This window comes from Micropterus salmoides, unplaced genomic scaffold, assembly GCF_014851395.1.
Source record: "Micropterus salmoides isolate LMB-PRFRI ecotype aquatic unplaced genomic scaffold, ASM1485139v1 Ms_hic_scaffold_21, whole genome shotgun sequence".
NCBI classification, from domain to species: domain Eukaryota; kingdom Metazoa; phylum Chordata; class Actinopteri; order Centrarchiformes; family Centrarchidae; genus Micropterus; species Micropterus salmoides.
The window spans coordinates 16,959,879-16,985,665 of NW_024041262.1; the positions used below are offsets into that span (position 1 = coordinate 16,959,879).

General features: G+C 38.6%; 4 protein-coding genes across 6 annotated transcripts in view; 3 read left to right on the top strand and 1 right to left on the bottom strand.

Moving 5' to 3' along the window:
* The first annotated feature begins 1,132 nt into the window (after positions 1-1,132).
* Positions 1,133-3,892, top strand: lrrc20 (leucine rich repeat containing 20). 2 transcript variants are annotated; one of them, XM_038736401.1, is made up of 5 exons: positions 1,133-1,384; positions 2,445-2,542; positions 2,791-2,940; positions 3,117-3,284; positions 3,388-3,892. In XM_038736401.1, exons 2-5 carry the CDS (start codon positions 2,473-2,475, stop codon positions 3,510-3,512), a joined length of 513 nt encoding a protein of 170 aa, XP_038592329.1. In that variant the 5' UTR covers positions 1,133-1,384; positions 2,445-2,472; the 3' UTR covers positions 3,513-3,892. The 2 variants fall into 2 exon arrangements, with proteins under 2 accessions (XP_038592329.1, XP_038592327.1); XM_038736399.1 differs by having other exon boundaries at positions 1,134-1,384; positions 2,431-2,542.
* A 1,681-nt stretch (positions 3,893-5,573) lies between these two features.
* Positions 5,574-11,413, top strand: ppa1a (inorganic pyrophosphatase 1a). The gene is made up of 11 exons (XM_038735000.1): positions 5,574-5,634; positions 5,826-5,884; positions 6,341-6,394; positions 6,569-6,688; positions 6,774-6,860; positions 6,939-7,065; positions 7,165-7,292; positions 8,466-8,551; positions 8,779-8,848; positions 9,209-9,248; positions 9,343-11,413. The coding sequence occupies exons 1-11, from the start codon at positions 5,574-5,576 to the stop codon at positions 9,369-9,371; spliced, it is 861 nt and encodes a 286-aa protein (XP_038590928.1). The 3' UTR covers positions 9,372-11,413.
* A 1,839-nt stretch (positions 11,414-13,252) lies between these two features.
* Positions 13,253-20,506, top strand: sar1aa (secretion associated, Ras related GTPase 1Aa). Of its 2 annotated transcripts, none has more exons than XM_038736133.1 (7): positions 13,253-14,057; positions 14,997-15,069; positions 15,433-15,483; positions 15,929-15,994; positions 17,003-17,106; positions 17,204-17,335; positions 17,457-20,506. In XM_038736133.1, the coding sequence occupies exons 2-7, from the start codon at positions 15,012-15,014 to the stop codon at positions 17,571-17,573; spliced, it is 528 nt and encodes a 175-aa protein (XP_038592061.1). In that variant the 5' UTR covers positions 13,253-14,057; positions 14,997-15,011; the 3' UTR covers positions 17,574-20,506. The 2 variants fall into 2 exon arrangements, with proteins under 2 accessions (XP_038592061.1, XP_038592060.1); XM_038736132.1 differs by having other exon boundaries at positions 13,259-14,057; positions 15,433-15,552.
* Positions 20,507-21,256: 750 nt separating this feature from the next.
* The window catches only part of LOC119915822 (testican-2-like), a 46,174-nt gene continuing 41,643 nt past the window's right edge, over positions 21,257-25,787 (bottom strand). The window contains exons 9-11 of the mRNA XM_038735575.1: positions 25,072-25,134; positions 24,025-24,162; positions 21,257-23,472 (exon numbers count right to left, since the gene is read on the bottom strand). Of these exons, the coding sequence (XP_038591503.1) occupies positions 23,327-23,472; positions 24,025-24,162; positions 25,072-25,134 (347 nt within the window). The 3' untranslated portion in view covers positions 21,257-23,326. The remainder of the gene's footprint in view (positions 23,473-24,024; positions 24,163-25,071; positions 25,135-25,787) is intronic.

Consider the following 25,787-nt stretch of genomic DNA (forward strand, 5'->3'; position numbering starts at 1 on the left):
TTTTCAGCACTGGGGCTGGGTATCAAACAAATATTTTCAAACTGTCAAGTAGTCTACCAAAAGCTGGAATCGGTTGCCTTGTGCGATCTATAATCATGTTTACTTATCATCTGATCACATTTTTCCTTGTTTAAATCACTATATTGCCATGTTATTTAATGTAGGCAGTTCTTCTTTGGCTGCTTGTTTTTATACAACATTTCATGTTTTAAAACTTGCTTCATTTCTTAAATGAAGAAAGGGGTTTTGTTGAAAAATATAGCCATATTTCTTAAAGTAGCCTACGATATGACATGTACGATACCCAAATAGCACAGCTTTTGCAAAGCTGCCTGGTTTGGTTTATGCTGTTACATACTTGCAAACATATCCACAAAACACAACACATGTCATCAATCAGTCCACTGGCAAATTTACCTGGAACTACTGTGTGTGATACAAACTAACTGACACACCAAAACAGGTGGACTTTTCTGGTTTTAGTGTTTCATCCATGGTGAGTCATAACCAAATACACCCCCACAATAAGAATACAGCACTGAATAGTACAGGGATATCCAGTAAATACTGTAAAGTAGCAGTTAGTTGTAACAATGGCAAACTAAGTTCTATTATTCTGAAGCCAGAGAGCTCATTGTATTGAAATCCTTTGAAAATACACTGACTAACCAGGAATTTGCCAGAGACATGGTCATGGCAGTGGTGAAAATGGGAATAAGTTAGTTGACGAGGACTCAGAGGTAAGACAACATTTAACTTCCTAGTCTGGAGCAAATAGGTCTAAATTCAAAATATATTCAGAGTCAAAGTTGAGAAGAATATTCTGGGAAAAAAGTAAGTCCTTATATTTTTGTATCTTTTAATAGGCAAATCAATGCAAAATGCAAAATATTCCAATTTTTTTTAAAAAGGAATTCAAATTTATGACACTTTTTAATATGGTGACCAAATTAGCATGCCGTCACGCAATTCACCGACTGAAAAGTATTACTTTAAGTATTATCTACTTAATAAGTGAAGTTATTGGGGTTTTTTTTACTGCCTAAGTTATTCTGTTACTTAAATTCAGGGCTCTGCTTAAATTGACCTCGTCTGCAAATTGAACGCGCAGGACTGATACTTATGAATTGGTTGTTAAACTATTTCCTAGTTTGCTAGTAGCCTAGCATGCGTTTTACAAAAGTGTGTTTAACGTTAATATATGAGGCGCTGCTAATGGGTCTGACTTTTCTAATGAATATCTCAACATTCAGCTGCCCTCTCTGGGGGCTAAAAATACACACTCACCAAATGTGATTGTGGTTGAGCTGCTGAAAGCTAACGTTAGCTGGCTAGCGAACTCAGCTGTCAGGCGTTGTAACCTTAGCTTCTAACGTTAGTCTGGGTAAGTGGCTTCTTGGTGTTGTTTTAATGAAACGGTAATGAAATAATGGCTATCTTTAGCTCAGCAGGCAGAGTTTATATTAGTGTAGGGCTGGGGTAGACATAAAGCTTATTTAATAATGATACTGACCCTTATAAGGGAAGGAAATGTGTTACTCCATCGATATTCTGGGTGCAGTAAATTACCCACGCTTACGTTGGTTTTAACGTTAACTCAAGTTAATTAGAAGTTACTAAGATTAATAAAATGTTCAGGAACTGGCTCATTACTCATGTTTGCGAGGCTTAGTGCCTTCATTGCGTTTGTATAACGTTTGCGTTGACTGGCAGATTCAGATTTTTCATTCAATTTCAGCAAATTAACCCGTATTATTACAGACAGACGTGATCGAAGTTACTCAGATCTTCTACTGAAGTAAAAGTAGCAATACCACAGTGTAAAAATACTCTGTTACAAGCAAAAGTCCTGCATTTAAACTCTTACCGGAATAGAAAAGTATTAGCATCAAAATATACTTAAACTAACAAAAGTCCTCATTATACAAAATGGCCCATTGATAATCTATATTACAATGGATTATAATTAGTGATACATTAATGTCTTTATCACTTTAATGTTGCAAGTGGTAAAGGTGAAGTTAACTTTAACTACTTTACATACCTACTGCTTGGTAGCTTAATCGATAATAATAAATCATAATGTATTAGTTGATTTATATATTGTATTAATAATTTGAATCTGTAAATTAACTAGTAACTTATGTTATCAAATAAATGTAGTGGAGTAAAGAGTACAATATTGGTAGGTACAGGCACTGATTACAGAGTGCCTATATGTATGCTTCAACTGATCTGAAAGCATACAAATCCTCAACATATCTCCAGTTAGTAGGTATTATTCTTCAAAATTAGTACTTTTTGTACATTTGAAAACCTTTGCTTGTAATGCAGTATTTTCAAATGATTTAAGTTAAACATTTAACTTATTTTTGTTGCATTGCTACTTACATAAGTCAATGATGTCAGTACCTCTGTGTCAATTTATAGAAACTATTTGGTAGAAACTCTAGGAAGAGCTACGGCAGAAAAATGGCGGAGGCAGTCGCAAATGTGGCCCGGAGGATTAATGCAACCGTCGAGGATGGGAAAGACAGTTTGGGTAAGACTCCCTTCACACATCTTTCACTCTGTCTCTCCCTCGCGCTTTCTGTAGTTTCTCAGGATACATCAGATTGTGGTTAATGCTATTTCAGATTTCACCAGCAGGTGGTGACAGGCTTACATTGGTTAGCTCAACTAACAATAACTTTAAATCCCAAAGTGTTTGTTAATCATGGGTATTCAGCATCCTCCACCTGTTTTGTTAATGCTTCATAGACTCATAATCATTCTTCTTCTTTTCCGCAGACCTGTCAAACTGCAAGCTCATTTCTTTCCCAGACGGTGTGTTCAAGGTCCTGAGGAGTGTCTCAGAAAACATCCGCATTATCACATTGGCTGACAATGAGATGAAGGCCATATCCAGCAAGTTCTTTTCTACCTTCACTCAGCTGAGAGGTAGTGGATAATACACTGCAGCTATTTGATGCATGGACTAAATCTTCAAGAAAAGATTGTGTTGGATGATGTTGATCTTGCATGCTGTTTACCTCATACAAATGTTGACGTCATGCCGTGATGAAAGAACAGACAAGGGACCCTTCGATTTACTTGTGTCTTGAAATACCTTCCAGAACTGGACCTGCAAGGCAATGTTCTCACCAAACTGCCTGACGCTGTGGGAGAAATGGAGCATTTGATCAGCATCAATCTGGCTAATAACGGCTTCTCCATCTTCCCTGATAAGCTTATTGAAATAGCCACACTGGAGAGGATTAACCTGGAGGGAAATCGCATCACCGGTAATAACAATATATTTGTGTATGTGTGAAAGAAGGGGTTGTATCTTCTTATATGGCTTGGTTTGAGCTTATGTTTACACTGTTTTTTAATCTTGTCCCACAGAAATACCAGTGGAGAAGTTGTCTCACATGCCAGCACTGAAGTGGCTAAACTTGAAGTCAAACCCATTGGACTCAAACACTCAGTCTGCTCTGCAGTCTCTCCACAGTTTTGACATTTTATCCTAAAACACCTACAGACTGCATGCTGGTGTGCCTTTTAATTATTTCAGTTGGATGCTTCCATGTGCCTGAGAGATGAAAAAACACAATACTTGAAGATACTGAACTGAAGACATCACAACGGGTTTACAAGAGACAAGAAAACAGACTGAGTGTGTAAAGATGGCGTCCTTGATTGAGTTTTTCAGTCCTGCTGGCGACCACACCCTGCGGCCTCTTTGTCCTCCTTGTATGAACTACAAAGAGCTCAAGTTGATGGTTGGAAATGAAATCAATCCATCTTTATACCTCATTTGTCATGTTTTTGTGTCAAATGAGACAATGGCTTATTTATTACTTTTGATAGTGTAAACAGGTTTTTTCAATTAAAGATACACTGGAAACTATGTAGTCTTGTGTGATAAATTTTCACTGGGTGACAGATTGATTGCAGAGACTATTTTTACTATTTTTTGTTAGTTTACAGAAATGTTCTCTTAAGTAAGATTTCATTTAGAACTGCTACTAATATTTCTTTTCATTACATTAGCTTGACACTGTGTGTAGACTTACGCCTAAAATAATGGTTTAACAGACTATTAAAACAGAAGGACTATAGTTTAAACTATAGTTCACTCTTGGGTTCCTGCACAGGGATCTATGTCGGCCTCACTCTCATAACAGGCAACAAAATCCATTGGACAGACAAGCAAAATGTTCTGAAACTATATGGTCACCAGTTGCAAGAGACTTAATTTAGAAGGTGACAGAGAAAGTACAGATAGCAGCATGAGCACTGATAAAGCTCTTAAATCCTCCGTCTATAATAGAGGCTGCAGATGACGGAGACTGTCCCACAGTACAGTAATTCAAAGTACTTTGCTCAGGCTTTTCAAGAATTCTTTAAATAGCAACGCTGGTGAGTCCAGTTCACTTAAGCTGATGTTTGGGCTCACTGGTTGAGCCTTTGTGGCTCATAACAAGATAGAAGAGGGAGGTAGCATTAGGATATGTAAAGCATATATATATATTTTTAATCCCTTTTCTATGTAAAATATGTTTTAAAATGCCTGTTGGGTAGCATGCCAAACTCCTGGCCTACAAGTCAGACAAAGAAGAATGTATTCTGGCAAGGAGAGCAAGGTGGCAGGCTTACTATGTCACGTGACTTCTCTGCTGCCCAGGCTGTGACCATCACTGCTTTCGTTATATATACCACAAGAAAACTACATTGTCATCACTGCTATTAGCTTCTCTATTAGCTACCCTTGTATCATAAATTAAAAGTATTTCAGTTGCAATTATGTGTCTTACTTTGATATAAAAATTTTCACACAAAAAACACACGGCACTTGGTTACAGTATTATTCAGCATGTACCATGGCAAGTACCATAAAATTTCATTCATTACCATCAAAATACAAGTGATGGATTTTAGAGGGAAAGAAAAGATAAGTCACACATTTTTATTCATAATGCTGCTCCTAAAAAATAGGCCCATAAGTATGTTATCAAATAGTTTCAGGGAAACTCGAGAGGCAAGAAGTCACAACATGGGTGCGCCACCTAATCCTGCATTGGTAATTGGTTTACAGCTTACGCCAGTCAGCTCCATCTGTCTTTGTCTGAAAAGAGCTCTCAAGAGCCAGTAGCTTACAAGAGGGAAATAGAAAACAAATCACTTCACACACGATGAAGGTACAAAACATCACATCCATGCCGTAGAACCCATGTGGCAGCCATGGAGAAGTGGTAGTAAGGAAGGATTAGTTGTTGATTACTATTCTGAGCAAAGTCTGCTCCTCTTAGAGGTTTGTTTACACTTGCTAGTTTGAGATGCCACTATTGGATGTGATTAGAATTCAGTAAAGATACAGGAGCCGCCATGGTTCTGTCACCTGGCCTTTACACTCTTCATATACAGCAGCCCTGTTGTCACATGCAGGCAGTTGCCAGCTCTCTAACCCTTGGCTTAAGAAATGCGCATGCCTGCTCCCTCGGTCTCAATGACGGACTGTCAGTCAGGATCTTCTTAGTCCTGAATCAGCGCACAGACCACAGAGGGAGAGTTTGAAACCAACCGCAGACATGAGCTTTACCATTGAGGAGAGGGGCAGGCCGAACACTCAAGAGTACAGGGTGTTTTTCAGTAAGCACAGCTCTTTAAAATTAACTAGTTTGTGAGTAATGTTCCCTCCACTGGTTTGTGCATAGTGTAATAGTTGCTTGATTAACTTGTGTACTGTAATGTACTAACTACTACTAATTGTAGAGCTTCATGACTTCTTCATAGTGTTGGATTGTTATTTTGGCTCTAAAATGCATGATTCCTTTCTATAGGAAACTCTGGGGGCGAATACATCTCTCCATTCCACGACGTACCCATCTACGCAAACGAGGCAGAGGTGAGCATCGCATGTCACAGTTAATACTGCAGATTTTTGCTTGCGGCTGGGGCTGTATGTTCATTAAAATACTTTTTCTTGCAAACCAGTTGTTGTACACCAACCATGTTTTGTTTCAAAAGTATGATTATGCACTCCAATTAGTCACATTAAGCAATATTGAGAATATTTTGGCTTTAGGAGAGTGACAACGCTAGTGCCAATGCCAATTTGTCTGCAGTAGTGCAGATGTTTTTCCCTGTACCACGTGGAGGGCATGTTCAGTGTGCTACCATTACTCACTTTAGTAATTGTGTCTTTAGTTTAGGCAGAAACTGATACTGTAACACCGCTCAGTCTTTAAGTTGAAATAAAAGTTGTCAATTGTGTGTCTGTTACAGGTCATATGTGAAAAATTGTTTTGTACAAAAATGTACCGCTACCAAAACTGTATTTCTGATCATCTTGCAGAATATTTTTCACGCTATTGTGGAGGTTCCAAGATGGACAAATGCAAAGATGGAGGTATATATATATATGTACTTTTGCAAATGATCAGTTTATTTGTGTATTATGTTAATTCATGTACACTCACACTTCTTAAATCGTGAGCTATGTTTAAGCTCAGAATTTGATACACCTTGATGACAGAATAACACAGACTATACCATTTTAGCTAATATGTCGTCTGTTTATCAGATTGCCACCAAGGATCCTCTCAATCCACTGAAACAAGATATGAAGAAGGGGAATCTTCGTTATGTAGCGAATGTGTTTCCTCACAAAGGCTATATCTGGAATTATGGAGCTATTCCACAGGCAAGTCCTATTCCTACAACATTCAAACGACAGGAAACCAGACCATGTCTGTGCTCCTTTAAACATGTACTTTCTCTTCTCACAGACGTGGGAAGACCCCAATCACAAGGACAGCGACACAGGATGCTGTGGAGACAACGATCCTATTGATATATGTGACATAGGAAATAAGGTACTGGAACAACTGTAATTAGGGGCTTTGAAAAGACAACTCATTGCAGCTTTTTCAAAAATGAATCTCAATTCTCAGGTGTGCTCTCGAGGAGAAATAATCCAAGTGAAGGTGTTGGGAACTCTGGCTTTGATTGACGAGGGAGAAACAGACTGGAAGGTCATTGTGATCAATACTGAGGACCCTGAAGCCGCTGACTTCAACGGTACGGATAACCTGCAAAGATTTTGTGTTGCTGCCATCAGATAGGTTAGTTAAGTTATTCAGAATTTTAGAGTTCCCCTTTGTTGTTTGTATGTTGCAGATATTGATGATGTAAGACGACTTAAGCCCGGATACCTGGAGGCAACTGTTGATTGGTTCAAAAGATACAAAGTCCCAGATGGGAAACCTGAAAACCAGTTTGCTTTCAACGGAGAGTTCAAGGACAGGGTACAACTTGTATTCACTGTATCTGTGTTGTATTTTGAAAATGTTAAGACATGTTTTTCAACTACTGATATAATAGTTTCGGATCAGTTCTATCAAATTAATGAGCAACCTGTAGCAGCAGAGAGGGGTAGAAGAGCAGCAGAGGGGCCTTTTGCTCTTGACTGGGGATGGGGTTTGAGCAGGAGGAGATACATTAGGCACTTGTGAGCTGGGGGGGAAGGGAAGGACAAACATTTCCTGCATGGAGGAAAGCAGAGGAGTGAGAGGTTCAGAGGAAAGAGAATGTTTGGCAAATTGATCTGGTTTTTGAGGCATCCTGGCTTCGGAGTGAAAGTGAGATGCATATAGAAGTACCGGAGAAGCAGTGGTACCAAGAACTGGCCAGACTTCGTGAACTTTAATGAGCAACGAAAGACTGTTGGAAAGTGTGCTGATCCCTGGAGTGGGTTTGGGTAGCATATGCTAACTTGCTCTTCAACCTGCTCAGTTGCATCTTCCTTGTCCTGGTTGACTCTCTGAAGTCTACTCTCTTGTAACTCTCCAGGAAATGTTGTGTTCCTGCCCCAGCTTTATAGGTGTGGCATTGCCATCTGTCCTCCATTGAACTGGACTACACAAACACACACACACCTACAAATGAACTGAACTGCTATTTTTTCAATTGAATGATCATAGCAGCCTGATTCCCCGTGAGCACGCATTCAATCCCCTCCTCCTCAAGGTAGGGGATTATCTGGAGTGTCTTTCTTTAAAGCATGAATATAAATGCTATACTTCGAACTGGGTTTTGTTGCTTTAATGGAGGTATTGTAAGATTTTGAGTTTTACGTAACATATAGTGGATTATTATTTGAGTTTGAATACAACCAGATTTATTTGGAGTAAGCGAGGGTAGCTTGAAATCTGGGTTATATCCTACTTGGTAAAACTGATCATTTGGATCACACTGGTGCCCAAACTATTTTGGAAATTTAGATAAACCTCCACTACAAACCGAAAAATGAGAACTTATATGAACGTATAAAACATTTTTAGAGGGAGAATGAGAGATCAAATGCTTGTAGATTGCTTAATCTTTTCTGTGTTGTTCTGCATATCTACTTTATTTTGTCCCTGGTATGTTGATGTTTTCTTGGAGTAAGGAGATGAAGAAAATCTGTCTTTGTTTTCTAGGACTTTGCCATTGAAACAGTCAAGAGCACCCATGAGTTTTGGAAAGCACTGATTTCTAAGAGGACCAATGCTGGCGAGTTAAATTGGTGAGAAAAACTCAACTCAACATAACATACTTGAGATAATTATCAAGCATTGACGATAGAACATGTACTGTAGCTGCTCAGTTAATAGACTGTTAAAATACCTTCTTACTGCAGATAAAATGGTGACCTTGTGAATATGTGCCCTTCTAGGTCTTTCTAATGCTTATATTGAAAGAATATTGTTTTAAAGCTGAAATTGTTGCCTTTGTTTCTCTTTCTTGAATTAGCATGAACACCAGTGTCTCAGATAGTCCCTTCTGCTGCTCTGCTGGTGATGCAGAGGCTGTGGTTAAGGCTGTAAGTCAGTTTTATTTTCAATTTCATGTTAGCGGCTTAGTCTCCTCAATGAGACTACAGATGATACACAAAACAGCGTGCACTATAACCTGGTAACACACAAGCGCTCAGGCATAAGGAGATGGTTAGCGAAGTGGCAGAAGACTGAGGAATGGTAAAGGTGGTTTCTTTCAGTTCACACAAACCAGCATTTCATGACATCATGGTCCAGAGTAGAAAACAGACCCCCCCAACATGTACAACATTATTTCTCATGGCATTTAATGAGTCAAAAACATCTAAGCTACACACAAGTCTTTCGCGTGAGTGCATTTGTTAATCAACAATAGCAACATTTGATGATTTCACTAACTCTTACAGGCATGTGCTTTTGGAGCTGAAGATCCAATTCCAAGTTCAGGTGGGTTTTTGTACATGTATTTGTTGTTTTTATCGTAGCTACCCTATAATGTTACACTATGGAAATCACATAGGCTTTTCTTTTTGTTTTTCAGTCGACAAATGGTTCTACTACGAGAAGTAAGAATGCTGGGTTAGAAACCTTCATTCCTTCCTTCACTTCTTTCTTCCTTCATCTGATTCAACACATCAGCGCACAAACTGGATTTGATTGGATTTATATTTTATGTCACATTTCCTTCTCTGTTCACACATGGATGTATGATGCTGTTGCTGTCAAAACTGCTTTTTGTGTGATTGTGACACAATATTACATTTATGCTACTGGATAGTATCCTATAATTTCAGGCTTGACAGAACATTACAATAAACCACACTAAATCCAAGGCTATTATATAATGTATTGATTGTACTGCTGCTGTATATATTGTCATTATCACAGACCTGACCTTACCCACAGCATATAGATCTGAAGTGTATAATGGTTTACTGATGGAAAAAGCCTGCCTGTAGTCTTTGAAACAAGACACACATAGCCATTTCTGTACAGTTGTCAAACCAATAATTCATGTGGAAAAAACTAATTGCACTACTGCCTATGGGCAATGCCAATAAATTATTATTATTAAGTTTATTTAAATAGGGACAGATACAAAAACATACATCTGATGTGTGTATCGTAGTGTTTTTAGCTAAAGCTAATTCACGACACTTGTCCCTAGTAGGGCTTTTTGATTAAAAAATACAGTTTAACAAAACAAACAAAAAAAAATGAAGTACAATGGAAGAAAATAAAAAAGGATAAAAAAATATACAGATTGGGCAACGTGTAAAGACTAAATATGAGAGCAGTATTGTTCCTGAATTAACCACGATTTAGTGTTTTTTTTTTGAAGGAGGCTAATGTCGGGATACATTTCAAGTGATCTGGCAGAGAATTCCATAATTTTGCCGCTTTTACCGAAAAAGAAGCCTGGGCAAATGATGTTCTTCGAAAAGGGATAATACAATTGGCTTTTGACACTGATTGGGTGATGGATCTAGTACTTTGCTGTCTAGTTATTGTTTTGCAAAGCGGTGGTGGAGCAGCATCATTTAAGCATTTGAAGACCAGTTTAACCAGATGCAGGGAGATAAAATTAGCAAAACTTAAAATCTTATATTTACTTTGAATTTGGCAGTAATGATACCTTATTCTCTTCTTGTCCAGAATTTTCAAGGCTCGGTTATAAAGACACTCTATGGTTTTGACTGATTACTGATGAGCTTGGGACCATGTGGTTAAGCCATAGGATATGTGTGAGAGGATCATAGAATTTAAAAATATAAAAGCACAGTCAAGAGTCAAGCAGTTTCTTATCATCACAAGACAGCTCAAGTTGGCCTTCATGGTTTTACGGATTTTCTTGATATGACTTTTAAATTCAATTGATAGTCTACAATTATTCCGAGATACTTCACTTCAGGTACTTGTTCAATAAGTTCCCCATTAATTTTTATGTTCAAAAGTTGTGTTAGACGTAGTTTTTTTTTTAATCGAAAAGCAGAGCAAAGAATTTGTTTTTTGGTGTTTAAAGTTAAACAAGATGAGGCCAGCCAAGATGATATTTAAGTTAAGCATTTAGTTTGTCAGCCACAGAAATACAGGTATTACCAGATGCATATACCACTGTGTCATCTGTATACATCTGTAGACCTATATCTGGGCATACTACATCTGGCAAGTCGTTGATGTAGAGACTGAAGAGTACGGGTCCCAAGACCGTGCCCTGGGGAATCCCTGTTTTGATTTTAAGATAAGTGGCTCTCACATTATTAATCACAACACACTGTTAACGGCCTTTTAAATATGATTCGAACCAGGACAATGACTGTTTGGATAAATTAAACTTAGCTAGTTTTGAAATTAAAGTGTTATGATTTACTGTGTCAAATGCCTTTTTTAAATCTAGGAATACTGCACCAACTACATTTCCCTTGTTAAGTGATTGTTTGATATTTTCAATGAATAAACAAGTAGCAGATTCTGTGGAATAGTTGTGCCTGAATCCAAATTGCAGAGGATTCAGACACTGGTTTGTCTCAAGATAGTACATGAGTTGTTCTGAGACAATCTTCTCTAAAACTTTAGACAAAACTGGTAGAAGACTGATAAGTCTGTAATTACAAGACATTTTGTCATCTCCTGATTTATAAATCGGTATTACTAGAGCATTTTTCCAACCGTCTGGGAATTGCCCGGATTTAATGGAAATAATAACAAAATTAGTGAGAGGCTGGACCAGAATACTACTATATTTTTTAAGAAAAGCTGTATCTAAATTAAAAATATCTTTTGAAAAGGTGGTGTTTAGGTCCTGTATAGCTTTCAGAACAGATGTCTGACCGACCTCCCTAAGCTGAAATTAATTATCTTGATCTTCAGGCAGGTCTACTGTTGTTAAGCCTATATCATTCCAGCATGGAAATCTTGATGCAAGGTTGTTAACAGACTGTATGAAAAAGCTGTTGAATTCATTAGCAACATCAGTGATGATGTGTTCACCTATTTTAAGTTCATATTTGTTTTGGGTGGCTGAAAGGTAATGCAGTCCACTGCTAGAATAAAGCAATTTTGAGAAAATTAACTAATTTATTTTACATAAATACTGGAAGTCCATTTTGGTAGATGAATTTCCAAATAAGCTACCTCACTTATAATGTTTTTTTTTTCTTCTCTATACTGGGATAAAGAGAGAACATGCAAATATGATGCAATGTTAGCCTACTTGCATCATGTAGAAAGTATCTAACCATGCAGTATAGTATAAATATGTAAAGAAAAAGGACATTTAAGTCAAAGGTATGTATTTCAATACTATCTAGTGGAATATTAACCAGACTTCCTGTTCAGCTAAAGCCTTTATAAGAGCTACCTCACATTTATTCCACTGATAACTTTGTTTGATAAAGCTGGTCACATTTCTAGAACATTTTCCAGGAGGGATTATCTCTAATGGAGTTGAACAACACCGGATTCCATACATTGATGGTTCTAAGGACACTCAGTCTGGACAAGCTGGGTCCACTTTCAGCGTACCAAAAATAGGGGTAAAGAGGGGCTGTGCGGCCCCCCAAAGAAATGCCACCCCACACCATTTCTGACCCACTGCCAAACCGATCATGCTGGAGGATGTTGCAGGCAGCAGAACGTTCTCCACGGTGTCTCCAGACTCTGTCACATCTGTCACATGTGCTCAGTGTGAACCTGCTTTCATTTGTGAAGAGCACAGGGCGCCAGTGGCGAAATTGCCAATCTTGGTGTTCTTTGGCAAATGCCAAACGTCCTGCACGGTGTTGGGCTGTAAGCACAACCCCCACCTGTGGACGTCGGGTCCTCATACCACCCTCATGGAGTCTGTTTCTGACCGTTTGAGCAGACACATGCACATTTGTGGCTCGCTGGAGGTCATTTTGCAGGGCTCTGGCAGTGCTCCTCCTGCTCCTCCTTGCACAAAGGCGGAGGTAGCAGATCCTGCTGCTGGGTTGTTGCCCTCCTACGGCCTCCTCCACGTCTCCTGATGTACTGGCCTGTCTCCTGGTAGCGCCTCCATGCTCTGGACACTACGCTGACAGACACAGCAAGCCTTCTTGCCACAACTCGCATTGATGTGCCATCCTGGATGAGCTGCACTACCTGACTTGTGTGGGTTGTAGACTCCATCTCATGCTACCACTAGAGTGAAAGCACCGCCAGAATTCAAAAGTGACCAAAACATCAGCCAGGAAGCATAGGAACTGAGAAGTGGTCTGTGGTCACCACCTGCAGAACCACTCCTTTATTGGGGGTGTCTTGCTAATTGCCTATAATTTACACCTGTTGTCTATTCCATTTGCACAACAGCATGTGAAATTGATTGTCAATCAGTGTTGCTTCCTAAGTGGACAGTTTGATTTCACAGGAGTGTGATTGACTTAGAGTTACATTGTGTTGTTTAAGTGCTTTATTTTTTTGAGCAGTGTAGTATATGAGGTGGAACTTCACTCACTCACAGGGTTGTCAGATGGGGGTGAGGGTAAAGTTTACACGGGTTCCAGGACATGTAGGGGTGAAGGGGAATGAAATTGTAGATTGGGAAAATAAGCCAGTAAACGGGAATCTATTAGCAATTTCCATAAGTAAAGCAGAAGCTAAAGTGCAAATGGTCAAAAACTAATAAGAAGTGGCAGGTATGTTGGGATGCGGAGGAGAAAGGGAGACGATATAGCATTCAACAGAAGGTTGGGACAGGTAGGGTCACTGGAAGGAAACGAATGAAATAAATTATGTTTAGTACGGTAAGAATTGGACACTGGGTTAAATAAGTACATAGGTCTACATATTATGGGTAAGCATATATCAGGAAGGTGTGAATTTTGTGATAGTATTGAGTCTGAGGAACATGTGGCGTTTGAGTGTTAGAACTATGAGAGGGAAAGGATAAAGATGAAAGAGGGCAAAAGAGGGTTTCAAGGGAATGCACTTAGGAACTTAGGCTACTGGGTACGTCATTAAATGACATTAGTACACTTTTATTTAGATTATTAAAGCATACAGGAGTGGCAGAAAGGATTTATTTGGATTTTTGTTTAAATTAATTATCTCCGGCCAACACTCCAGTACAATAGGTGGCGGTAATGCACCATTAAAGTTGGATGCCAACCGCCGTTAAACAATGAAGAAGACGACCGAATTCTAAAACACGAAGAAGAAGAAGCGGTACTGTGTTTGACAGTTTCCAAGGAGACCGCCAGTACTACTCAGTGCTCGGCTGCTGGTCAGTGCCGAGGGGTAAGTCAGCTAACAAAACTATTTCACGTAAAGACGCAATAAAACACACGGTGCTGTTGATCAGTTAGTAACCAACCGGAGCGCAGTCCGTTAAACGTTTCCTTGGCGCACCTGAGATCAGACTAGAAAGTGACAGAGGGTTTAACGATAGCTAGCATGCTAATGCTAAAGAGCTACAATCGTTATCTCGGTTCACTAAGCACTTTGAAACAAGCTAAATACAGTAACTAATAGACACGTGGCCACAAATGTGTCACTGTTTTTTAAATGTGGGACATTGTTCTGTTGGCAATTAATAATAATTGCCATTTTACAATATAGCAAATAGCGATTATCTGAAACCAGCGTTGTTAATTAAATAATAATGCAGCTAACGAGTTGTTATATCCAACAAATAATTTCATCTGACCTGTTGCGTGCTGTCCTGGATTCATTATCACAAACGAAGACATTAATAACGAATACGAAATGAGGTTTTTGGATGACTTCATCCATGAAGCTGTGTGAACATTACATATTGCTTAAAGGTGACAGTACCTCTGCTACACGTGTGGGTGGAGCTGTAGTGTTACGTCACAGATATCCTGATTAGGACAGTGAGTGATGTAATGTGATGCAATAACAGACCTTTTTCACGGCAGACATTTTGACTTGTCATAGCAGAAAAAGCACAAGTGACACACATTTATTTCCCTGTAAGTGTCCCAGTAAGCCATGGCCCTGGGAGCAGCTTACCTAAATGGATTGCAGTCGGTTTTAATGTTATCAATTATACCTGTGGTTCTAATATAATGTGATCCAATACATCATCACAAGCCATGCCCTCAACAATTGCAAAAATGAATAAATGAACACCTCACTTACAGTATAAATACAGTGTTTTGCTGCTCATCCAGTGCATTATTATGTAGTAGTAATCTGACCTCTTTCTTGTTTTAGTCAAAGACCGTCAAGATGTCATTTTTATTCGACTGGATCTACAGGGGATTTAGTAGTGTTTTACAGTTCTTGGGTAAGTCTGCAGTTTTGCAACGATTTAAAAGTGGTGGAAAAGTATTCAAAATTTCTACTTAATAGAAGCAGCAATACCACCAGTACTTGTTCAAAAAGTAGCTCACTTTGAAGTTACTTTTTGTTGTTAAATTATTGACATGTTGGCAGTATTGAAATGCATATGTTCCAGGTGGTGCTTAATCAAACTACCATAGTCACAGTAAGTTGTTTTTTCTGAAATGTAGCCAGGATAGTAAACGTTTCTCAGAACTATAAGTACAGTACTTGAGTGACTGTTAATGTATTGTTTATATGTATGTATATAATACCTCTGGGGTTAAGTAGGGTCATTACTGATACACTTGTGAAATATTTCTTCCAGGTCTGTACAAAAAAACTGGGAAGCTGGTTTTCCTGGGCCTGGACAATGCTGGTAAAACAACACTCCTACACATGTTAAAAGATGACCGACTTGGCCAGCACGTGCCAACGCTGCATCCAAGTAAGGAGAGATTCAGATGGTAGTGTGCCATCCTGGGTTGATGTGTTAGAACACAAAAGGGTCAGCTTGTTATTGAAGGGTGAAGTGGTGCATGCTGATTCATGTGAGTTTATTATGCAGTAAATAAAGACAGAATCATGTCATTGTTTTTTGAAAATAATTTAACCTATTTTGGGGTTTATTTACCTCCTTAGTTACGATGATGACTGTCTTGCAATATATGCCACTGCCAAATCACAGAATTACCCGCTATCATCATGTAGGCAAAATATTGTGATAGTGTTGTATTGTGAGTTACACTGTAATTTCCAGCCTTGTTGTTCTGTGCGGGGGGGGATCTCTCAAATAAAAAGGAATTTTAATCTTTTTCTCAAAGCTTCTGAAGAGCTGACAATTGGCGGCATGACATTTACTACATTTGATCTAGGAGGACATGTACAAGGTGAGAGCCTTCTCCATTTTTGCCAATAGTGCCAAACTATAGAAATAGGAAGTTATCGCTATAATTTAAGATTTGGTGTAGGATTAACCTGTAGTTTGCCGTACACAGCAGAAGTAGTTGTGTTCAAATTCTTAAATACATTTTTTGATAAAATTTTAAAAAAATGCAGGGACAAGAGGGATGCAAAATCACAAAATAGAGAAAACCGAAGCAAGTTGACCAATCACAATTCTTGCCACATGGTGTCTCTGTAGCCCCTGCAGCATTGATATGTAATTACATTTTTAGGAGTTTCAAATCAGCCCTGATGAGCCTACTGGGCCTAAAGTATTTGAATAGACTTTTGAAGGTTGTGCTAGTGCTGCAGAAAATGTACATGAAGAAAGAAGGCGCTACCCCTCTAGGTTATAAGTTAATTTAGCAATAATTATCACAGTATTATAAATCTCATGGTTAAATTCTGAACTCATACTTTTCTTGTAAAGTCAAATTAAAGTCCTGTAATTTAAAAAAATGTACAGCTTATAAACAGGTGTTTTCATCTGTTACCTGATTAGACCTTTTCTCAAAACTGCGTGGGCGTGTACACATGCTTGACTGACCGCTCACTCACTCTTCTGTTGGCTTTGCTGCAACTGTTAATGTGGGACAATTTACACCATTATTATTGCTAATATTTCATAGCTTGGTGACGTCATGTACTTCCCAGCATAGCTCCACCCAACTTCAACCTGAATGAAGGTCTAATTAGCCAAAGTAATTGGAAACAGCTGTGTGGGTGTTTGTTTAGTAAAACTATTCATTTAGACATTAGGACCTGTGAACCTGCATACCACTCTATGACGATTGTGTCAATTTATACACAGAGGTAATAAAGGATACAATTAAATTTCCACCAGCCTATTTAAAACTGCTGCACGACAAGGCCGAGAAGGGCATTCACTATTGTGTTAAATTGCTGCAAGGACAGCTAATTCACAAGCTGCTTTTTCCCTTTGTTCACCACAGCTCGAAGAGTGTGGAAGAACTACCTGCCCGCTGTGAATGGAGTTGTCTTTCTTGTAGACTGCGCAGATCACGACAGGCTCACAGAATCCAAGACTGAGCTCGATGTAAGATTAAACATAATTTTCACAAGCCACCACGCAGCGCCGACGGCTGTCTGTTAACAGTAGCTTGATGATGAATGTGCTGCTCTTGTGTTTCCAGGCTCTCCTAGGAGACGAGACCATAGTCAATGTACCAGTGTTGGTGTTGGGTAATAAAATTGACCGACCTGAGGCCATCAGTGAAGGAGGACTGAGGGGAGCTTTTGCTCTTGATGGTCAAGTTACCGGAAAGGTAGGCGTGTCATAGACCCTCTCTTTTAATTCACATAAATAACATGAGCTCTTTCTGTGTGTGGGCACACGTCATAGTGCCTCAAGAACGTGTCCTCATTTATCTGTTTTTTTACCGACAGGGAAATGTCTCTATGAAGGAGCTGAATGTCCGACCCCTGGAGATTTTCATGTGCAGCGTGTTGAAAAAACAAGGCTATGGGGAAGGTTTCAGATGGTTATCACAGTACATCGACTGACACGCAGCACTGACGCTTAACCAGAAAGGAGATTTCTTGACACATTTTCATGAAGCACGATAAAGACTTTGTGTCGTGGCCATTGTCAATCAGCCCAAATTTCAAACAGTATTATTAAGAGCATATTCTTTTTAATACTTAAAGCATTTATTCAGGATTTAAAGGTTTCTATGCAAACTTTTAAAAGTGGTTCATGGTGAACTGTCCTGCGTGCGTGCGTGTGTGTGTGTGTGAATGTGAGAGTCAACTGAGATGTAACATGAGCAGTTATACATTATGCAAGAATGTAGTTATGTATACAGCAATGTTGCTTTAGACCAACTGCTCTAGTCTGAATTTATTAGGAACAGAGTGATGAAAATAAGGCTGATGAGGTGGTGATTGTGGTGGTTAGTTTAATGCTTGTCAGACGTCGGATTAAGATGGCAGATTTTAGATTTTAAAATTGGACACATAACTAAATACAGAAGATTAATTTTAGTTGACTTAATCTAATGCTACGCAGCCACTGCCTTCAAAGCATATAGCCAAAGATGTATGCTAATTACTTTGGGATTATCAAGGAGATAGATTGGACTTCAACAAAAGATATCTTCCATGTTGAGCTCTGAGCCAAAATAACGTCAAATCCCCTTTTAGAAACCAAAAAAAAGGAAGAAAAGACGACACGTCCCACAAATAAAGGCAAAGATGGTGGAGTAAACTGAGTCAAATTGAACCCGCTCACTGATGAGTGTACTGTGAATATCAGCGTCTTCATTGAATTGGCTTGTTTATGTGCAGTTGCATCTTCTCTAATCTGTGATGTTACATGTTACATTGAAGGCAGCTAATTTGAAGTGTGTTAGGTGGACTGAAATAGGTTCTCATTATCCTTGGGGTGTTCAGTACAGAGCTCAAAGATAAAATGTTTATACAGAACCTTTATTACTTTCAATAGCTGCCCTTGTTATATTACATCATAAAGGCTGTAATATTGCATTGCACTTAAAATGTCCAGAAACGGTAAAGTAGAATGACCAACTGTGATGTAGCAGAGTCAATCTTACTCCCCTGTACTTGAGAGTAGGAAAGAATATACACTCAACAAAATTATAAACACGACACTTTAGTTTCTGTCAAAATCTGTGTTAGTGAGCACCTCACAGGTGTGGCATATCAAGATGCTTACAGACAGCATGGGTATTGCACAGGTGTGCCTTAGGCTGGCCACAATATAAGGCCATTCGAAAAAGTGTTAGATTATCTCAGCAAAGGAGAAGTGCTCACTAACACAGATTTTGACAGATTTGTGAACAATATTTGAGAGAAATGGGTATTTTGTGTACATGGAGAAAGTCTTAGATCTTTGAGTTCAGCTCATGATGAATGGGGGCAAAAACAAAAGTGTTGCGTTTATAATTTTTTTCTCAGTGTATATAGTTCTGTGCCAGTTTCGTCCGTGTATTATTTGTTCTTTTCATATTCAATTGGGAATCCAAAATTAGAAAATTAGAGAACTCATTTATTCTATAAATTTTACGTATCAAACACAAAAAACTAATAACAGCTTGCTTTTGTACTTTTATTTTAAGTCCATAATAGGAAGAAAAAAAAAAAAAAACGGGCCACTGACCGAATTTGATTTTGATATTTAATGTGTCCGATTTGTGTAACCAGGAAGTTACTGACTTCTTTAATAAATAAACTTGCAGTAAAAGGGCCAATGGTAGTACCCTATAATGAACATGAGCTTGAACGTCAACATAAGTTGGATAATATTTTGGAAAATAAAAAAACGAGGCTCAGTTTGCAGCAATGGGAACGCTTCCAACATTCTTGAGCATCATCCGGTTTTTAAGATTTCTTCAGTATCAGAGCAATTCATTGATGGTTGGTAGTACATCCAATGGTACACAGCAAAAAATTTAATATAATATGTAATATAATGTAACCATAATATAAAACAGGGCTCACATTGCTGCCCACCATCTAACTCACTGTATGGATGCCCACATTATACTTCCTGTTTCTTATAAAAGTTCATCTGTTCACACAAGTGGAGACTTTTAATGTGACATTTTTCAAGATATGTTGGTCAAAAAAACTAAACAAACAAACACTTGATGTTCAAGGTCATATTCATTAGCCTACATTAAATCAGGTAGCGCCATCGCCCAAGTGTTTTTGCTGCAACACACGACTTGAGCATAAAATTAAAGTAGAAAAATGAATTATTTTGGAATCATAAAATAATAATGACATAATGAATAGTTTTTTCATTTTCCGATTTTGAATGCCCAATTGAATATGAAAAGAACAAATGATAAAAATGTATTTTTTATTTATTTATTCCTTTTGTCCTAGAGCCTGAGCAATATATGGGCATATAATCAGCATGTAGTCTGTGCAACAGGGTTTAAGTGCTTCAGGTAATGTACTTTTTGACTATCTGAAAAGATATGAAAGTGCACTTGCAAACAGTCCATGCATGCAAACATGAATACATTTTTAAAATGACCTGTAAACAAGTATCCTCATTCTGAGAAGCAGGAAATGGATCACGGGGAACAGAAACATGTGTCCATTGTAACCCATTCACTGTTTCCTGCATCCCATGTTTACAGGGTAACATTTTGAATATTCTGTTTAATATATGTAGGGGTATTTTAGTGTTTTGAAATATAGCATGCATGTAAACAAGCTGCTTTTCCTTTGAACAGTGTTCTGTACCAGTCGCTGAACTGCTGTAAATTATGTATAATACAGATTTAAATGTTTGTACAGTAAATGCCCTTTAGCTGACATTATGAAGTACTGGAATTATTTATAACGTCTTTAACTTGAAATAATAAATAATTTGCATCAAAACTTGAATGACAGCATCCACACATATAGATTGATCTATTTGATGAATGGTTCAAATGTTGTAATAAAACCATTTTTTGTTTTGACTCAACTGGCCAGGTGTCATTTGTATTTCTTTTAACCAGCATTTTGTCTCTTTGGACATTTAAAAAAACTGTTTAAGTGGTAACTCTACATTATTCAAGGCTTGTCACATTACATAATTTACTCAGAAGCTGCTAAACGCTTTAGGCCTGAAAAATCAAGGGTGAATGACACCGGAGAGGTATCTCAAGGTAAACCTGTTGACAGAAGAGCCATCAGAGTTGAAAAGCGACCAATGCACAGGTCCTTCTCTGTTGGTTCTGGGGGAGCCTCATCCTTTTAGTGCTTCACTCTGTTTGGCGTCCGACAGGCATCCTTCGTAGGACACTTCGGCTTAACTACCAAGGCTAAAAAGGTAATTGACCCCATTTCAATGTTGAATCACAATGCTTTCAATAATTGTAAAAACAAACACAAAATGATAAATATGTTAAAAGAAAGGTTGTAGAACTGCAAAAATGAAAACATTGTTTTGCAATCTATAAATATGCTTTATTATTAAAGTATAAAATGAGTCAGAAGCAATGGGTCTACTGACGGGCGAAAACAGTCAACCTGCCTTTATCTTACTAATTCATGCAAATTCCCCACAGGCACCTTATCACAGTGTTCCTTTCTTTAGCAGAATCATTGCAGAAACACTCATTAAATATAGAGGAAGATGGTGTGTGACGTGGTGGCAACCTAATTCCTGTCTGGATGATCATTTTCATCTCTGAAATAGTTGGAAAAGATTAAAGCCAACACACAGCTTGGCTCCAGTGCCTTTATTAGTAAAGTGCTCAGCCTAGAAGTACATTCTTATTTACTAACATGCAAGTCTAAAAACAACCAAATGTCCGGCCTACTAATAACATGAATGAAGACATGGCAACAATATTCTTATAGAAAAAAAAAATTACAATGTGAATTCAAGTATACACACAGAACTTCAAGTAACACATTTTTTTTATATAAACACAAAATACAATTTTTCAAGTTGCAAACTCAGAATAAAACATAGTTGTGGAACATTCTTTGACATGAGTTAGCAGAGGAGAGCGACTAGTGGTTTCTACTGTAGGTGCAGTTTGGGTCATTAAAGTACATTCTACAGGTTTTCAATAAAAGTAATGCAACTGGAAATGTAGGTCCTATAGTCATGTGTATCCACTTAAATCGTAAAGCATGTAAAAACTCCTTTGTGGTGCACCTTCATCATAAAGGTAGCTTGAAACCGAAGTAACCCTGAATCCTCTAAATTTGTTTCACAGATCCTTTAAACTGGATTTATATACAGAATCAGTTTGGAAATACACAACCACATTGCACTGAACTGATAGATTGACATTTTGGGAAATGCTGGCTATCAATCTAAGATAGATGAGAAGATCAAAACCATCCTCTGTCTGAACGGTAAATATGAAGCTACAGCCAGGAGACGGTTAGCTCAGCTTAGATCAGAGCTGTAATAACTGATTTATGTGGCCCGTTGGGGGCAGCGGAAACAAGTTTTGAACACTGCTTTAACATATTCTTGCTTTTTAAGTTGATATGGCATTAAGTTGAACAATTTCTTACAGATCACACAACAGTTACGGAGCAACATTTACATTCATATGGAGTCGTGTTTCTGGTGAATGGAAGTCCAACGTTAACTCTTTTTTAGCTTTTTATGCTCTACCAGCTCCTAAGGGAAATATCTGGCTCTTCAGCTGCTAAAGCAGGGGTGGCCAAACATTTTTCATTGTGGGCCATAACTTTATACAGCTTGCGACCCTGTACACAGGATAAGGGGATGACAATGGATGGATGGATGGATGGAACTTTATACAGAAAAATAAGAAGAGTCACAACACTCCACAGGTAACGTTTTGGAGTGTTTTTCCTGCCTGATTTTGTTAATTTGACCTTTGAATGAATCAAAACAGTAAAGTTGTGGGCCAGAGAGCTAAACAATGAGCTGAGCCTCACTGTTATTATGTTATGTCACTTGTTATTAAAATATTGATTATAGCTGCTTTAAAGGCTGAAACGGGAGAAACAGCTAGACTGTCTCTCTCTAAAGGTAACACAATCTGCCTACCTGCACCTCTAAAGCTCTTCTAATTAATACGTCATATCATTTTTAGAGGTGCAGACTATCCTTGCAAAGTGAATTGCTGTAGTCTGGCACATAATGTTTCATAAAAACGTTTTATTTTTACACTGTGGTTTCTGTGCAGATTAAACAAACAAGATGTAAGATGTTATTTAGTGAGCTTTAGAGGTTTTGGTAGGCATATTTTCTTACATTTAAACAGAGCCCCTGTTTATAGTCTTTATGCTAAGCAAAGCTAACTGTTGGCTAGCTCTAGCTTAATATTTAATGTGAGAGTGAAGCAAACAAGCGTTTTTCCCAAAATGTCCAACTATTCCTTTAAATTCTGATCTCTCGTCATTCCAGTGGGACGGCGGCTCTAATACTCAAGCAATTGTTCACACAATACAAATTTACTGGTAATCTCTATATGCATAGATGGCGGTTGGACAAGATTGGAATTCTGATGGATTTTAGCTACCTATGGCGCAGTAGTCAGTGGGCCCTGCTTTTCAGGACAGCAAAACAAAAAGCTCTGTTGCTCAAAAAACAGAAGAGAATGAAGCAATTACACATATCTAAGACAAAAACTGGTCATCGTCTCATCCCTGGACCTGACCAGCACCACATATCCCACCAGGATGACACAACTCCATGCCTCCCCATTTCGATCCCAAAATCTTTTGCTGTGAGGAGAGAGCCTAACCTATAGATTTTCAGGCCAGCAGCTGTGACTCGGCTCTCCGCATGGGGTCAGACAGTTCTACCAGATGTATCCTCCATCGTCTGCCTCGCCCTCCTCCTCTTCCTCCTCTTCTGCCTCCTCCCCGTTGTCCTCTGCCTCCTTATCCTCTTCGTCCTCCCATCCCACTCCACTCCCAAAATCTCCAGAATATCCCACCACTTCATCTGGAAAAGGATAAATAAACACATGAGGAATGATGATTCTGAAACAACAACATAATTATCAAGCAAAAATGGCTAATATTTTGTTTTAGCCTCTGAAATGTGAAGATATTCTGTTTTTTAATTGTGTATATTCTAAACTGAATATATTTTATTATTATATATTTGGGTTTTGGACTGTTGGTCAGATAAAACAAGGAATTTGAAGACATTGCCTTGGGCTTTCAGAATGGACATTTTTCATTATTTTATGACATTTTATAGACTAAACAATTAACTGATTAATCAAAAGAATAATTCAAAGAGTAATTGTTAAAAAAAATAACCATTACTTTCAGCCCTATTTCTAATACTGAGATCCAAAATGGTGTTGTGAATGTCTGCAGCTCTTATTTCTATTTAAGTATTTCTAAGTTTAAAAAAACTGCAAATGTAGGAAGAATATTTAATAACTTGTTAACTTGCCTATAGAAATATTACTAGAGTTCAGTTACTTCATGAATGAAGATTTTCTTGGTGTGTAGAGTGTGAGAAATATCTGTTTGCCCCCCTTACCGCAATCAGGGTTGCCATGGATTCTGGTGCCCATCAGCTCTCCACCATGCTGGTCGACGCACCAGCACTCCCCTCGGCTCTGGTCACACTGCACTTTCCTGTAGTAGCCATCCTCGTCACAGCTGGGAATGTACATTCCTAAAAGGACATGCGCGTGCACGCGCACACATGAGCACGCACACACATACATTTCTGTTAAATATTTATACCCTTAGCACGAATAGCTGCCTCATGCTGTTGCCTGAGATGAGTGCAGCATAAACGAGAATACCAGCACGCCTTAGTGAACCTGTGATAAGACCATCAGTCAGCATGGAGAGGCAGAGAATACCATGGAGACAGAGAAAGCTTCCTTGTTTGTTTTACACAAGCATGCATATGCTGGTGGATGTGTTTTAATACAGTACCTTGGCGGAGTACTTCCTTATGCTGTGAGAGTGGCATGTAAAAATGCAATGACAGCCTCAGTGACTGTTTCAGCCTCCCTCAGGAGGCTCTTGTCAAACCAAAGTGAAGTCTTCCCCCAACTACTGTGAAAACTAGAGGAATCACAAGCAATGAGACAAGTGGGCTTCAGGGAATGGGGATATCTGGGTTTAGAGCTGAAGACTGAAAAGCAGTTGTGCAGCACGTTGAGCATGCTGCGTAGATACTGTAGCATGGGGTCTCTCAGGGAGTCAAACGGGCGCATTACCCTTGCTCTTTCCCAAAGCCAGCGCTGCCCCCTAATCCCCCCCAGCCTGATTAGGGCCTAATCCTAGCCGTGTGCTTGTGATCTCTTAAATGAGCCTCCTCTAGCTTCTTGCCTGTTGCTCCAGGCGCCTTGTTACATAAGAACACCCAGAATCCCAGAGCGAGGGGGGCACACGCCAGCTTGATTGTGCAGTTTATGGCTAACTATGTGGCGTGGTGTGGCTTTGAAAAAATCTGAAGTGAGTGAGTAGTGATTTCCTGTACGAAAGGGGTTTCTGGGCAAGTGAAGGATTTAAACATCTTCTGTCAAATATATCTTGAAATTCACAATACTGTTATGGTAAATGTAATTACCAGGCTTCTTCTTGGCCGCCTCCTGCACCTGGATCCTCTCCAGCTCAACGAGGCATGGCGGCTCTGCGAGAATTAAACAAGAAAAAGTGATGACAGACAATACCTAAATCTGCTCCCTTCCAAACCTGATCTCAATCAATGCTCTTCATAATTATACTTTCTGTCGTATTGATTTGTTTAAGAAGTCTTATATTTCATTCCCTCAGAGCCTGATCAATTGTTGAGAAGCTTAGGTGAAAGAACATATGGATGTAGTCTGAGAATGACAAGAAAATGAGCCGCACCTCTAGAACAGATAGAAATAGAAACAAAGAAGAGAAAGACACTTTGTATTGACCCCCAAGGCGACGAACCTTCCCCAGTGCTGGTAGATTTTCACAGAAATATTTTTTTCTTTCTTTCTCACAGCATTTCTATTGTGTATTGTGTCTGCACACAGAATATAATCAGTTCTTTTGATACTTAAGTCACGGGAGTACTAGTAAGTACACGAGTAAAAGAAATGCTTGTTAAAATAAAACATGTTCATCATCATCAAATCATTATCAAAAAAACATTATTAATTACTTAATATCAGCAGCAATAATTAAAAATTGATTAGAAAGTCGCTGTTATCTATTGCATTGCGGGCTAATTGCCTGATCAATGGAATAATCAGCATGCAAACAAGGTCATTGCCTCGTGTATATTCTGTATTTGTTTAGTAGAGGTCATCT

Coding starts and splice junctions, on each gene's coding strand:
- sar1aa (XM_038736132.1), top strand. CDS start 15,012: ATGTCATTTTTATTCGACTGGATCTACAGGGGATTTAGTAGTGTTTTA. Junction 15,070..15,432: donor TAGTGTTTTACAGTTCTTGG/GTAAGTCTGCAG, acceptor TATTTCTTCCAG/GTCTGTACAAAAAAACTGGG. Junction 17,107..17,203: donor AATCCAAGACTGAGCTCGAT/GTAAGATTAAAC, acceptor TTGTGTTTCCAG/GCTCTCCTAGGAGACGAGAC.
- ppa1a (XM_038735000.1), top strand. CDS start 5,574: ATGAGCTTTACCATTGAGGAGAGGGGCAGGCCGAACACTCAAGAGTAC. Junction 5,885..6,340: donor TACCCATCTACGCAAACGAG/GCAGAGGTGAGC, acceptor ATCATCTTGCAG/AATATTTTTCACGCTATTGT. Junction 9,249..9,342: donor AGATCCAATTCCAAGTTCAG/GTGGGTTTTTGT, acceptor TTTGTTTTTCAG/TCGACAAATGGTTCTACTAC.
- lrrc20 (XM_038736401.1), top strand. CDS start 2,473: ATGGCGGAGGCAGTCGCAAATGTGGCCCGGAGGATTAATGCAACCGTC. Junction 2,543..2,790: donor GGATGGGAAAGACAGTTTGG/GTAAGACTCCCT, acceptor TCTTTTCCGCAG/ACCTGTCAAACTGCAAGCTC. Junction 2,941..3,116: donor TACCTTCACTCAGCTGAGAG/GTAGTGGATAAT, acceptor AATACCTTCCAG/AACTGGACCTGCAAGGCAAT.